We start from the raw sequence: 14,698 nt of genomic DNA, 5'->3' as shown, positions 1-14,698 counted from the left end.
TTTTAGGGTTTGTCCTGATGGTATGACCCCTTACGACTTATTGCCAAAAGGCAACCGCTTTATAACCCTATAATAGGGCATATATCTACGAGACAAATGGAGCCCTAGTATAGGCAGTTTTTTTTTTTTTTTTTACTGACCTTTGTTATATGGCTCTTTTGTCAATTTTTTTCTAATCCTATTTAATTTTTTTTAAATGTCAAGATTTGCAAAACAAATATGAAGCATATATATTTTTCGTATTTAACCCCCCCCCCCCTTCCAATATTCTCACAATAGAAAAGAGTTACTCCTGCACTGAGGAGACACAGGAGAAACCGTCAGGTTTTCAGAGTTTTTCATGCCCTAATCTTTGTTAAACTAGCAGTCTGGGGAGCTGTGCACACAGCACTGTTCCCACGCTAGTTCACAAGATCCATTCTAGTTGCAAATAATGCTGAAGAATCTCTGGAATCTCATTTATCTTGTACCATGAAAGTTGATGCAAAACATGTCAGATGCTTAACTCTTTCTGCTCCCTGCCTATCCTTAAGGCATAGATAGCGGCACAATGCCTGCAGGGCACTGCCGGAACCCAATGGGTTACAAAAATCAGGTAAACCCCTGTCCGCCCGTGCCCCCCCCCCCCCCCCCCCCCAATCTCTTAACCCCGGAGGTGGGGGCAGATTTTCTGGCCATTGTGGAGTGGAAATTTTAAAACAATTGCTTCTTATTGTTAAGAATCTTATTGCAAAAACAGAGGATTGGCAAAGCCAGGTAGTTTTTGTTTTCACATAATTAGGTTCACAAGGAATAGAACTCGAGAACATGGCGGACGCGAGGTATAGTGTATGCGTGCATGACTTCTGCCTAGGAAAGATGAGAGGATTCTGCAGGAAGAGACTGATTATACCGAGTCTCAATAGAATATCAAGTATTTTGTCAGGCGCACAATACCTAATCCCCCCATTCTATGGATCTACGATAACTGGACGCTGGAGGGATTACGACCCATTGTTATACTTCCCTTCCTAAACGGCCTAATGTATCTTAAGTGAACTGATTATTTGCTTTAGATGTTGGAGTAGAGATGGATTTAAAGGCTTCGAGTTCAATTTATATTGAGCAACGTACAAACAGCTGCAAGAAATGTCGCCAGAGGTTCGCGTGTAGAATTATAAAAAGCAATCGGGGGCTATGTGATAAATGACCAACGTTGACCTCACATGACGGGACTGTGCGAAAGTTGCAGTGATGGAAATCAGGCATTGAACTCTAATCTTAACATTAAAACTAGCTACGTTAATAACGTGGATTATCCCAGGACAATGGCACAAGTTAAACCAGGGATGGGGAACCTTAGGCTCTCCAGCTGTTGCAAAAATACAATTCCCATCGTGTCTGGACAGCCGAAGGTTCCCCATTCTTGAGGTAAACAATTGACCACGTTGGGCAGCATCCAGTTCTTTATGTTGATGTATTGGAAGCAGGAAAACCGTATTGGGCAACCATAAGGATCTGAGGGACTGTGGCAAGGGGCCGAATTGAGATGACTAGACGACTGGTTCAGAGAACCTCTAAATGGAGTGTTCACAGCATGTAGTGGTTAGTATCTATCGAACGTGGTCCAAGGAAGGACAGCCAACCGGTGATGGGGTTGTAGATACCGCAGGCTTGTTGATGAGCATGGGGAGCAAAAGCTAACCTGTAAAAATGTGACCAGGCTGCTGGATAGCCACATAGTATTAGTATTTTATTGTTACAGTATATAATCATTGGAACCACCAAGAATGCCTAAAAAAAAAAATGCTCTTAGTCAAATGCTATGGCGGTGATCACTGCTGGAGTTACCAACCAGATATGTGTATGGGTATGTGCACACTACGGAATCCTCGCAGATAACTTGCATCGGATTTCATAGTTGCCTCCACAACAAACACCCCCACCACCACCACCACCCGCGCTCCCACTTGAAGTTCCATCCGTCACAAAGGCTACATTCTAAGGGGCCTATTCCACAGAGCGATAATCTGCCGTTTATCGCTCCGTGGAAAAGAAAGAACGATCAGCCGATGATCATCAGTTGCCACCCGTGCATCGCTGCGCGAAATAGCGTGCGCGACGGGCGACTGACGATTTCACAAACATTATACTTTACCTGTCCAGGCTGCAGGTCTTCTACTTCTCCCGTTCCCGCGCTGCAGCATCAGCTTCGGAGCGGCCTGTCTGAGCTGACAGAGCGCTCAGCCAATCACTGGCCCGGACCGCCGCGGCCAGTGATTGGCTGAGCGTTCAGTCAGGCCGCTCCGAAGCTGATGCTGCCGTGCGGGAAGGAGAAGAAGACCTGCGCCTGGACAGGTAATGTATGAAACAAGGGCTGCAAGGACATCGGTAACGATGTCCCTGCAGCCCTCGCTAACGATTGTCGGCCCGTGGAATAGGAACCGAAGCTTGGGTGGATTTCATTGTCCGCTCAAGGAATTGACACGTGAACAGCGGAGTCCACCTGACCATGGAATAGATTCTATGGGACGGGCGTAGAGCCAAGTGGGAGCGTGTGGGGATGAGCAGTGGAATCTGTGCAGAGTTATCCGTGACATTTACTCAGTGTGCATATACCCTTACAAGAGATGAGCGAACCTGGAGCATGCTCGAGTCCATCTGAACCCGATCGTTCGGCATTTGATTAGCGGTGGCTGCTGAAGTTGGATAAAGCCCTAAGGCTATGTGGAAAACCTGGATATAGTCATTGGCTGTATGCATGTTTTCCAGACAACCTTAGAGCTTTATCAAAGTTCAGCAGCCCCCGCTAATCAAATGCCGAACGTTCGGGTTCGGATGGACTCGAACCCAAACCCGTTCCGTTCATCTCTAACCCTTACATAACAATACCATCAGGTTGGATTAAGACACCCGTAATACGACCGCATTTTAGTCGTTTTATTATGGACACTTCTTATTGGCACCCTCAACCTTGGGTTTAACCAGCTTAACCAAACACAAGGTTCAGTGGAGGTGTACACTCAGTTCAGTAAAACCGTGAAAGGGTCTAATTTTTGAGGCTGTAACAGGGACATTCAGACATGGCCATATTTCTCTTTTATACTTTTGTAGTTAAGATATGCATTAGTTCTGTATTTTTTTTGTGAAACCCAGACCGCACAACATTTGACACCTGGTGTTTGGAGAAGATGGACGTAGCCCTAGTATCTCCAGCCACCCGCTGTCAAATGCCGAGCATTCGGGGCTTCTTGAAAAAGAAATTACTGTAAATTCGCTCATCGCTAGTAGTGGGCACTGTCTAAAAAGTGGGGTAAAATGTATTCTAGCCCATAGTCTAATATATAGTACTTAGAGATTGGTGAATCTGGAGCACGCTCGCATCCATCTGAACTCGAGCATGCAGCATTTGATTTCCTGTGGCTGCGGAAGTTGGATGCAGTCGTAGGAAGTCCTGGAAACATGTTTTTCAGGCAGCCGTAGGGCTGCATCCAACTTCTTCAGCCGTTGGTAAAGAAATGCCGCATGCTCGGGTTCGGAAAGACCCAAGCGTGCTCAAGATTCACCCTTTATTCCACGATTTATGGTTCTTTTTTAATTTAACACTTCATTTTTGTTTTGTTTAGGATTGCCTTAAAGCTTGTCAAGAACAGATCGAGTCCGTGCTAGTCAGCAGCCTTAGACAAAACAGACCGCCGACCCAACAAAGGAATGCTGTTAAGTCTGTGGACGAACTGGACCAGGCCAGCACCCCTACAGATGTGCGGGACATCAACCTGTGAGGAGTTCTGCAGCGAAAAGAATCTTTCCTTTGTTCTGTATTCTCTAGAACAAACCTGTTTATATCTGCTCTCCCACTTAGATAAAAAAAATATTTAAAAAAACTATTTTAAATACAAAAAAAAACAAGAAAAAAAAAAGATCGTTATTTTGGTGCCTGTGATGTCCTTGTAGAAGGGAATCCCACAATATATTGGATAATTGCTGTTCTTATTATATATTGTTAAATTTAAGTGCTTTATGTAAGCATAAACCGTAGCTAGAGAATTTGTAAGCCTGCATCTGTGGGATGAAACGTAGGTAAACTTTTTTTTTTTTTATTATTATTATTTTTTTTTATATTTGTAGTCACTTACACCTCTCGATAGATGTCAGAGAGGACGTGAGCGCCTTTTATATGTGGTTTTCATATGTAGATTGCAAAGCAAAAGACTAATGGATTCTAGAGGGCCATGGAAAGTGCGATCCCTAAAAAAAAAAAGACTGAAGCCTATTTGTGGAGGATGATTTGGGATCAGATGTTTTTGAATTTTTTTTTTAATCTAAAGAGAGGTGCTTTCTGAATCTCCTATTTAGTTCTGTTTACTTTTGCTGTCTATGGTAGCTGCTACCGAAAAAAAAAGATGCTTTATTTTTGCAAGCCTGAGGCAGGTGTTTTTTTTTAGGTTTTTTTTTCTGAAATGTTTTTGAGTTTTTTTTTCCCCCTTAAACCATTGTTTATGCCTGGGATTAGAAGGAGGCACACTTTAGCCAGCTGTGGACACCACGTAAACTACAAAAGAATGTAATTTTTTAGATTTTAGTTCTGGGGGGGGGGGATTGTCCCAGTAAGCGCCTCCTCCTTCAAACCTCCCTATTTTTTATTTATTTTTTTATTTAACTTGCGACCTCCCAATATTTTTCAATTTAATTAAAAACTGAATTATCAAATTATCCCAAATAATATACATAATGTAGCTTGTTGAAATTTTTTTCTGGCTGCTTAAAGCGGACTGATGTTTAGCTATGTGTTATTCATAGCTAAAGCCTGTTTAAATTCTTAAAATAAAGGTAGATATCTCCATAAGATAAAAAAAAAAAACAAGCCACAAACCCACGCGTTTTAGGTCTTCATTAGTGGTTTATATGGTTGGTCTGCCGTTAGCATTATTGTAAACCATTTCATTCGTGAAAGCACTTTGAAAATTGTTCCTAAGGGATAAATGGGATGGTTTATGAAATCTGTGCCACCACCACCACTGCCAAACACATGCCATGGTGTTGCTGGATTTTTCGACACCTGCCTTGGATGACATTCCTTGAACGACATTCCGAACGCATAAAAAAACATTGACCCTGAAGGTTGTCTGCCCCTTTGGTTGTCTTTATTGATAACTCCCTTAGACCCTACAGGGTTCAATCTAAACTTTTTGTTTTCTATAAATTTTTTCTTGCAACAAACGGTAGACATCTAGTTATTTTGTTGCATGAGAAATACAAACCATTGTACTTGAATTTTTTTTTCTCCTTTTATGTAGTTGCTCCAGCAATTCGGCAATTATTATTATTATTAATATTTTTCTTTTGTTTTTATGCTGTTGCAACTTTTTTTTTTTTTTTTTTGCACAGTTGTATGACACCGGTGACACATTTGTTGAGCTGTTGCTTAGAAATGTTTTGCATTTTTACTTTTTAATTAAAAGGTAAAGACAATTAAATGGGGTTTTTTTTTTTTTTTTTGTTCCATGTGTTGGCGATATGAGGATTAAGTGAATAAATATATATATATTTTTTATTTTTTTTATTATTTTTTTTTTTGCGCTGCTAAGGAGCTACGATTTGTTTCATTCTTATTCACATTAACAGTACTTAGCTGTATTGTTTCACTGAGTGTGCTGCTATTTTATAAACATTTTTATAATATATTATTTTACTGCTTAAGAAAAAAAAAATCCAATCCTGAAGTAAGTAGATGGTTAAGTGGACAATATGAGGATTTTTGATTACTGGAAATGCCCTTTTTTTTTTTTTTTTTTTCTTCTTCGAATCGCGTGTCAATGACTTTTTTCTTACTTTGTTTTCTGATCACACCCTCTAAAGATGGTAGACTTACCTCAGGTTTACTGGATACAGAATGGTTTCTGCTCTCACAATACCTCACACTTTACAGTTTTCCTCTGGGAGCCTTGTGCAATGGGTGCAAATCCAGCTGGGATCTGCGTTTTGCACTTGACATTTTGCTACTCATTCCCTTTTCAGTTTGTCAGAATAGCCAAGGACGGTGGAATTACATAATTCCCCATCCTGGATTATAAAGAAAGACTATGGCCATGGTGACCAGTATTGATGGGTGGACGTGCCACAGTGATCACAATGGGGTGAAGTCAATAAAAATTGGCAATTTTCACGACCACCTCCTCTGGATGGGGCATATAACACCAGTGGCTCAACGCTAGCTGGCGATGAGGTGTGTAGACTCAACATGGGATGGACCCTACACAGCTCAGAGGGGCCACTGTAAGGGCTGAGACAGTTAAGTTCCCGAACTAGTAGGATTGCCAAGTCTTGACCCCCCATTTTGACTCCACACCAAAATGGTTGCAATCAACTAGTTCATTGCAGCATGTCCCCGATCAATCTAGATGTATGGAATACAGAGGGCATGTCCCTAGTTTGATGTCTTTGACATCCCACAGCTTGTAAGTTAAAAAGGTACTAGATAAGTGGGGTGCCCCTTTAAATCTTTTTGAGGGTTCGAAGAGGCTGTTTTTAAGCGCGAAAGCCATCGGACCCCCAGTTTTCGATCACAGAGTGGGGCAAATGTAAATGGATTGAGAAGCGGCATATGCTTTCCAGAATTATTACAATTTTTTTTTTTTTTTACAATTTTTCTACCATTTTTTCAGGCGCAATATTCAGCGAAGATAGTCATTCTCGTATTTAGGAAGAAAAAAAAAAAAGACCTTTTTTATATTCTAGTTTTTAGGAGTTAAGGGAAAGGCATACACCATGTATATAAAGGCATGATGATACTTAAATCTCACGCTCTTATGGATATGTATGGCATTTCACAAACCGCTTTGGTGAGCATAGCATCAGTTAGAACATTTTTACAGTAGTGATCGATTTAAAATTAATTTTTTTTTTTTGTACAAATGGACAGTTACATTGCGTCTTGTGCATTTCTGGATTGGAAGAAGTTTAGTTATATACTCGAGTATGTAGCTATTAAACAGCTGCTAGACAACCCAGATCCAATCTTGCTATGTGAACTCTAGATGGAAGTTAGTACGGAGATTCGAGGCTACGTGTTGCCTCGGCCTCTGTATGGTGAGGGGTAAATCACTTTTGGGCACCACTTTTCCCTCTTGGTCTGTTGTCACTTGAAACGGATCACAATTTCATGGCTATGTAAAAGTCATATAGGGCAAGTACTAAATACGCCATGATCTGGGATTTAAAGGGTGTTTACTTAAAGTGATAAGAAATGTGTTTTTTCTCTTGATTTATGCTAAGTAGCATAAAAGAGATTTTATAAGGTAATTTAATTTGTTCTGTTAATTTTTTTCACCAGCACAATATCCTTGTGTATTGGCTTTAAAGTCAATAGAAACAAGGGGGTTTCTATCACATTATGTTTTTTTCTTTTTGTGTCTGTGACCTATTAACCATTAGGTAGCAGAAAAACTGTACTTAAGGACACCAGTAGGGAACCCGTGCCTTTATCGGCCGTTGGCGAACCACAAATCTCAGGGAGCTTTGTGGATCGGTGACAGTAACTAGGCAGGCGTCGGGTAGCCATAGCCTAATTTAGGACATTATAAAATGTATTAGACTTTTGTGGTAAATGTGTAAATGCTGAAACATGTTTAATTTAAAATTTTAAAAAAATTTGAATCTTTGTGTTTTTTTTTTTTTTTAAAGTATTTCATGAAAACGTTATCTATTGTATACACACAGTGGCAGAGAAGAGGGCGCTGACCGCAGTAGTTATAAAGCTATTGCTTTCCCCCGCAAAATGGTGGCCGCCCCTGTGGGTATTTAATGGGTACACTTTAAAGTTTGCCAAAGCCTGACCTCCTGAAATGTGCTGTTCGAGGGCTGATAAAAGACTGCTACTATGTATTGCTGCTTGAAATGGAAAGAATAAAAAAAGTAATAATAATTCCAGCAGGCGTCATGTAAATCATATGGTGTAAATGGACAAAGAAAAAAAAAAAAAAGCTAACATGGCCGATGGTTTTTTGCAAGTGTTAAGTGTTTTTTCTTCATGGCAACTTTGATTTGTAACTGGAGTAATCTAATCTATAGAAATTCCAAAGCTTACTCTATCAAAATGATACATGAACAGCAGTCAGAGGGAAAAAAAAAAATCTTCATATGACATCACGCTACTTATTAGTGACTCAATGGCGGCAAGATTCCTGATTTTTTTTTTTTTTGAATAGTAAAAGCTGCCAATGCCCATTATAGGTCTATTTATTATGGGAAAGGAATGGGGGGAATTTTTGTGCGCCAATTCCCTTTCCCTGCCCGTTTCCAAAGTTGTTTTTTTTGTTCATTTTAACATTGTACAATGCATTCCTTTAATGGCACCTACTGTCCAAAGCACATTAAAGACACGTGCCATTTGCCGTAAGCTATGAGATCCCAGTTTGTGGAGTTTTTGGGGGATAAATGTTGATCGTGGGTGGTGGGGGGCAACAGGTTTAGTGGATGTTTCTTTGCTGTAAAACAACCTGGGGGCACAATAAGGCTTGTACAATTTCTAGCCCTTGGATAGTCATCATTATGTTTGTTCTGTAATGACAGTGGGGGACATAAGAAAAAAAGACTGTTTTTGGCTATCTTTCTTTAATATGCGTCCCTGCAGGCTTTTTCTAAAACTTTTTTAAATGGGTTGCATAGTACACAAAGAAAAAAACCTAAAAAAATCCCATCACTGTTTTTCTTAGTGCCCTCCTGCGTCCCTAAACTGATTCTTTTGACCAACAACTATTGCTCCCATTCATACATACATAAAAGTTTGGCCCAGTTGAGCCTTGAATGGCCCAATGTTGGTGGAAGAATCAGGAGGTCCAATAGTCACTCAGTCCCACCAAAAAATGGTGCGTTTGGGCCACTTTACTCAAATGTGTATAGGGGCCTTTACGGTCTGACACAGTTATTCTATCATCGGGGTTATTGAATTTGTTATGCCCTTCAGGACCTCGTAATGCAGTATCAGTTTTAACCAGATTGTTCTATTAAAGCTGGCAGAGCTTTTACGCTCCCAACAGCCATCTCTCCCGATCCCCACCATACAAACGCACATGTGTTCTTAAATTGGAGAAAGATGCTGCCTAACAACCAATGGCAACTTATCTCCTCTCCTCGAGAATAAAGGATTGCATAGTTAAAATCCAATATGCCCGAACCTTCTCTTTCCCGAGGTCTGTGGGAGGGTTGGGAAGCCATCACACACATTGTTGGGTTCAGCTTTCATATATCTGACGTGTACAGCTCTTGATGGGAGCCATAAGTGGTCAATGCAACCCCTTCACTATGCGTTTTATATTGATCAGTATTCTACGGCCTTGAACGGTCTTATTAAATATTACCAAATGTGCCGATAAAGTAAAATAAATGGTGCTGCCCCAAATTTTTACTTTCTTCCTTTCATTGTGATACATATCCTCACCCACCCCCACCCACCCCCATTGGCAAATGGATGTTTTTTTGTTTAATTTATTTTCACCAAGTACCTCAATCACTCTGCACAACTGTCTTCATTTCCTCGTTGCTTTAATCCAGTGTGATGCCATATCAAGTCAATGTTCTCTCACAATGTACTTTATAAAAATTTACGAAATCGAAAAAAAAAAACGTCAAAAAAAAAAATAAAATAAAAGTTGTGACAATTACATGGTCAGGGAAAAAAACGATAGAAAGTGTAGAATTAAATTAATGAACTTTTTAGAAAAGTACGTGAAATTACCTATGGTGGAGAAGACTGATCGCGGTGTAGTTTTGTCAATGACATATCGGAAAGGTCTTGTCTGTTCAGTGTTAAAGTCGTTGCTTTTTTTTTTTTTCTATTATTAACATGTTAATTGACTTTTTAGTTTTTTTTTCGAGATGGATTCATGAAATGTGTTTTTTGAGGGGAATAAGAATGCTGTTTTGGGCAATAAATTCACCTTGACCTAAGCTGACTCCTTTTGCTTTTATTCGCGCTGTTTCTATAAAAGGTTCTCGACTTGAGCAAATAAAAGAAATTATCTCAACAAGAGGGATTTGGCAGCCTGTGAGCGATCTTCTGATGGATATACCGGACGGGAAGATAGATAAATACTTGTATGTTACATCACCTAACAGCTAAGGAATGCCTCCGATGATCTCAGGATAGAAAACATTATATTTCGGGGTCCATCACTCCCTCTGCTTGCTCAAGGCCATGTAAAAATATCAGTGCAGGGCACACTGACACAGCTCTCGTTTTCAACCATATTTATACATGTTTTCTGGGGGAAGGAGAATAGCCTCACATACATTTTTTTGCCTGCTATGGAAAGATGCTTCCTATTGCACTCATAAGTGGATAACGTCAATGCTATTTCTTCTATTTTTGAAGAAGGAAGTAGAGTCGCACTCACCAAATAAAATTATTTGTCTTTATTTCTTCATTATAAAAAAACAACACACGGACATGGTGCAGACGCCACAAAGGTACTGGTGACAGGCTGTTTCACGCCCCTTATGACGCTTCTACGGGTGGTCCGTAGAAGCGCCATAAGGGCGCGAAACAGCCTGTCACCAGTACTTTCGTGGCGTCTGCACCCATGTTTGTCTGCACCATGTCCATATGTTGTTTTTTTATAAAGAAGAAATAAGACAAAGAATTTTATTTGGTCCGTGCAATTCTACTTCCTTTTAAAAAATAGATGATTATATTCTGATGCAAAATTCTGTGTTGGCTCCTCCGGGGGTTTTTGCTACTGCTTTTTTTGTTGCGAACCATCATTCTCTTTGTGACATACAAAGTCAATGCTATCTCAGGCACACACAAGTTGGCATCAAAAGGTGTTTTTGGTTGTGGATAGAGATGAGCGAACCTGGAGCATGCTGGAGTCCATCCGAACCCGAACGTTCGGCATTTGATTAGCGGTGGCTGCTGAACTTGGATAAAGCCCTAAGGCTATGTGGAAAACATGGATATAGTCATTGGCTGTATCCGTATTTTTCAGACAACCTCAGAGCTTTATCCAAGTTCAGCAGCCCCAGCTAATCAAATGCAGAACGTTCGGGTTCGGATCGAACCCGGTTCGCTCATCTCTAGTTGTGGATGAAATCGACCAAAAGCGCGAGGGAAATATTGGAAGGAATATACGGATGTTGCCCATGGTCACAATCGAACCCAGGAGCACAGCAATACTAACCACAAAGCCACTATGCTGTCCATCTAGCATTTCATACATAGATTATTATCGTATTCCCCCCTGGGTTATTTGATTTAGAAAATAAAGTTTTGAGTTATTAAAGGGAGCGGTGTTCCCCATCCAAGATTACTTCTTTTAGCCAGAGTGAATGGTGGCTACAAAGAGCAGTTCTTGCTGTAGTGGACCCACTGTATTTAATTACGTAAACAAGCTGTTTATGTGAATGATCGCTGTAATGCTTCACATCCCCTGCGGAGGCGCTGCAGGAAGTCAAAACACTTTCAGTCTATACCAACAGATTATAGCTGATTGTTCCACAAACAGGAAACACTTTGATCAAGTTATCACTTAGAAACCCTTGTATTCTCCCTTTAAACAGTGCATACTGCTGTAGCTGGTAGGCATGGGGCATATGGTTGTATCCAACCATATAGGGCTTCATCCAACTTCTTCGGCTACCGGTAATCAAATGTTGCATGCTGTAGTTAGGACGAACCTGAGTGTGCTCAAGCTTTGCTCATCTCTAATATAGACCCCTTGGGGGACATTTACAAAGGTCCCGCCAGGGAGAAGGCACAGATATACCCCTTCTCCCTGGCGTACGCCTGCCTCGTATCCCCCGCTTGCCTGATGGGTGGGCTGGGGGAAGTTCTCCTCCCGTGCCTTATTTATCATGATTGGTTTGCTGGATTCACTAAGAAGCGTGCGTCTCTTCGTGAATCTGGCCAGGGAGAAGGGGGCGGGGCCTAATTTAAGACTGGCGTACCAAATGCCCCCTTGTGTTGCCAGGGAAAAAAACTTAACTTGTTGAGTATGGACTCTGACAAAACTACTAGACTTCTGAAGGTGTCCCATGGTATCTGGCATCAAGCCACCTTCTTCCATACTCCAGTTCTGATGCTCGCGTGCTACTTTTAGGTGCTTTTAAGCAGTGGACAGGGGTCAGCATGGGCACTCTGACTGATCTGCAGATACACAGCCCTATACACAGTTAACTGCGATGCCCTGTACCCTGTATCATTGCCAAAATTATAATGTATAAGTCACGGTTTGCTTCCATAGCAAAAAAAAAAAAAAAAGCAATGCACACAGCCTCTAAAGTACAAGTCCATCCTTGGGATAGTGTTTTTTTTTTTTTCTTTTAACAAGCAGGATCAATAGAAAGCCTACATATAGAGCATTTAAAGATAGGATTTTCCTTTAAGGCGCAAAGCTCAATAAATGGAAAAGAAGCATTCTGAGAATGCTAAAGCCTCAATGGAAGGGATCTGTTTCTTTCCCTTCACCCAAGCTCATCCCCCATCTTGAAATTTATCAGTAATGAAAAGAAATCTCCTTTTGAGATCTCACATTACGCTTCTTGGTCACAAGTGAAGGGATGATCGACAGTTGAATAGCCAATACAAATCTTTGATGTCCATTGACTGGTCAGGGTTATACTTTCGTGCCTCTTTTCGCTGCAATGTGACTGGTGTAAAGTCCACACCTTGATGATATGAACTGAGCCGTACTTGGATACAACTTTTTTGATGAAATATGCACAAGCCTGGAAGACAGAAATGGCTGCACATCGCACCCATGGTTGATACAAATGCCTATCAGCTAAAATAAAAACAAACATCAGAAGGTAGTATATAATTTAATCAAACCATATTGTCTCATGTACCACGTGCAGGTCTCTGATACACGAGTCCCTACACTAAACGACACTGTGCTGTGTCCTGCTAATTTGGATCACATGGGTCTTACAAGGGAGGAGTGCTAGCCACAATGAAAAAAAGGGACAAAATACATAAAAATGTGCACAAGCCTGGAAGACAGAAATGACTGCACATCGTGACCCCAATTAGCAGGAATCACCTGTGCACACATGGTAAGTACCTCCTAGTTTCCCCATTCTACGTCCGGTGCAGTGGTGAGTAGTAAGACCTTGTTCACACTTGTGTTGCTTTGTGGCCACTAACTCCGCCGGCGGTGCCTGCTGGCTTTGATTGGGCCATCAAAGTGGCAGTTGCAGGGCCATTCTGTGGCCTCCCTTCCCTGCTTGCACTCGCTTTGCGGGGTTGGTGGTTCCTGACCGACACAGTGTTGATTTAGTGTAGGGACTAATGTGGGCCAGGGGACCTGCACGTGGTACATGAGGCAATATTTTAAATGTAGCCGAGAGGCATTAGTATCCGCCATAGGTGTGAGGTGCAGCAGCTCCTTTCTCTCCATGACCGTATTTAACTTTTTTGATGATATGGTAAGTAATGGTCAGTTAAGCAAGCAAGACCTAGTTTATAAGCTGTCTTGAAGGACCCATTCTTAAAGGACAAGTCCTGCGAAAATTTTTACTAAAGTATTGTATTATCCCCCAAAAGTTATACAAATAACCAATATACACTTATTACGGGAAATGCACATAAAGTGCTTTTTTCCCTGCACTTACTACTGCATCAAGGCTTCACTTTCTGGATAACATGGTTATGTCACTTCCTGGATAAAATGGTGATGTCACGACCTGACTCCCAGGCTGTGGCTGCTGGAGAGGGTGATGGCAGGGGGATGCTCATTGTCCCTCCAGTGCCCTGTGTCCCTCAGTGTTCACCTGTAGGCGTTCTTGACAGTCCACCAACAGATGATATTGGTCAACTTAAGGGTCCATTGTGATGGAAAATCACTGCATGACCTCTTTGTTCTCATACATAAGCCACCACCAGAGCTGTCTTGCTGTGGCTTAATCCCTGGCTCCCCATAGAGAACACATGAACGCTCAGCTGTGCCTGTGCATGGGTAGGATGGGAAAGAACTATCAGCCATTTTGCTGACCCCACACAATCTCGAGATCGGGGACCTCAAAATCCCAGCTAAATGGAGCTGTCGATGAAAGCTGCATTATGCCATATACTGTACTTACTGTGGATAGGGTATAACTGCTCCAGGAGAGAATATCTCTTAAAAGAATCACTGAATAAGCTGGCTGTATATTTTTTAGGGATTCCAGATGTCTGGTAGTTGGATGTCAATGTGGGTCTGTGAAGATTGTTGTCCTGGTCAACAATGTATATCAATTCAGACAAAATGTCCAATCCCTGGTTTATCTGGAGTTCCATTTATAGGATGCAGATCTGTAAGTAACTTTTTAGCTACGGCACCCAACAACTACTGAGTACAATCCAGCATTGCAGATCAACTTTTTGCCAAATAGGTAGGCATCAGTCATGCTTGTTCGTGTTACGAAAAGACAAATGGTCAAGAGAAAATTACCTAAATTGGCATTTTTGAGCCATCCTGGAATTCTAGTGTATCACCATAAGTGTTAAGCGGACTTGCCGATCTGTTCAGGTCCGGAAACATCCTCCTCTTGGCATTTGGCCTATGGCTGTATTCATGTTTTCCAGGTCTCCCAAGGACTGCATGCAACTTCTCCAGATGCCGGGAGTCAAATGCTGAGCGCTCTGGTTCGGAGGCAAATAGTTTGGCAAGTCTGCTCGACACTAATCACCATCAGTACAAGTATAAATAGTAACTCTAAGGGTATGTGCACACTACGGAATCCG

At 41.4% G+C, this 14,698-nt stretch overlaps 1 protein-coding gene and 1 long non-coding RNA gene across 3 annotated transcripts in view; one reads left to right on the top strand and one right to left on the bottom strand.

Annotated features, from left to right (window-relative positions):
* CCND2 (cyclin D2) overlaps positions 1-5,157 on the top strand; it is a 63,593-nt gene extending 58,436 nt beyond the window's left edge. For both annotated transcript variants that reach the window (XM_069968481.1, XM_069968473.1), the window contains exon 5: positions 3,606-5,157. In XM_069968481.1, the coding sequence (XP_069824582.1) occupies positions 3,606-3,761 (156 nt within the window). In that variant the 3' untranslated portion in view covers positions 3,762-5,157. The remainder of the gene's footprint in view (positions 1-3,605) is intronic.
* LOC138789726 (uncharacterized) overlaps positions 1-14,698 on the bottom strand; it is a 73,175-nt gene that overhangs the window by 46,694 nt on the left and 11,783 nt on the right. The gene's annotated exons all lie outside the window — the stretch shown is intronic.

The sequence above is a fragment of the Dendropsophus ebraccatus genome, chromosome 1 (assembly GCF_027789765.1).
Source record: "Dendropsophus ebraccatus isolate aDenEbr1 chromosome 1, aDenEbr1.pat, whole genome shotgun sequence".
Taxonomy (NCBI): domain Eukaryota; kingdom Metazoa; phylum Chordata; class Amphibia; order Anura; family Hylidae; genus Dendropsophus; species Dendropsophus ebraccatus.
This window is presented reverse-complemented; position numbering and strand designations above follow the sequence as displayed.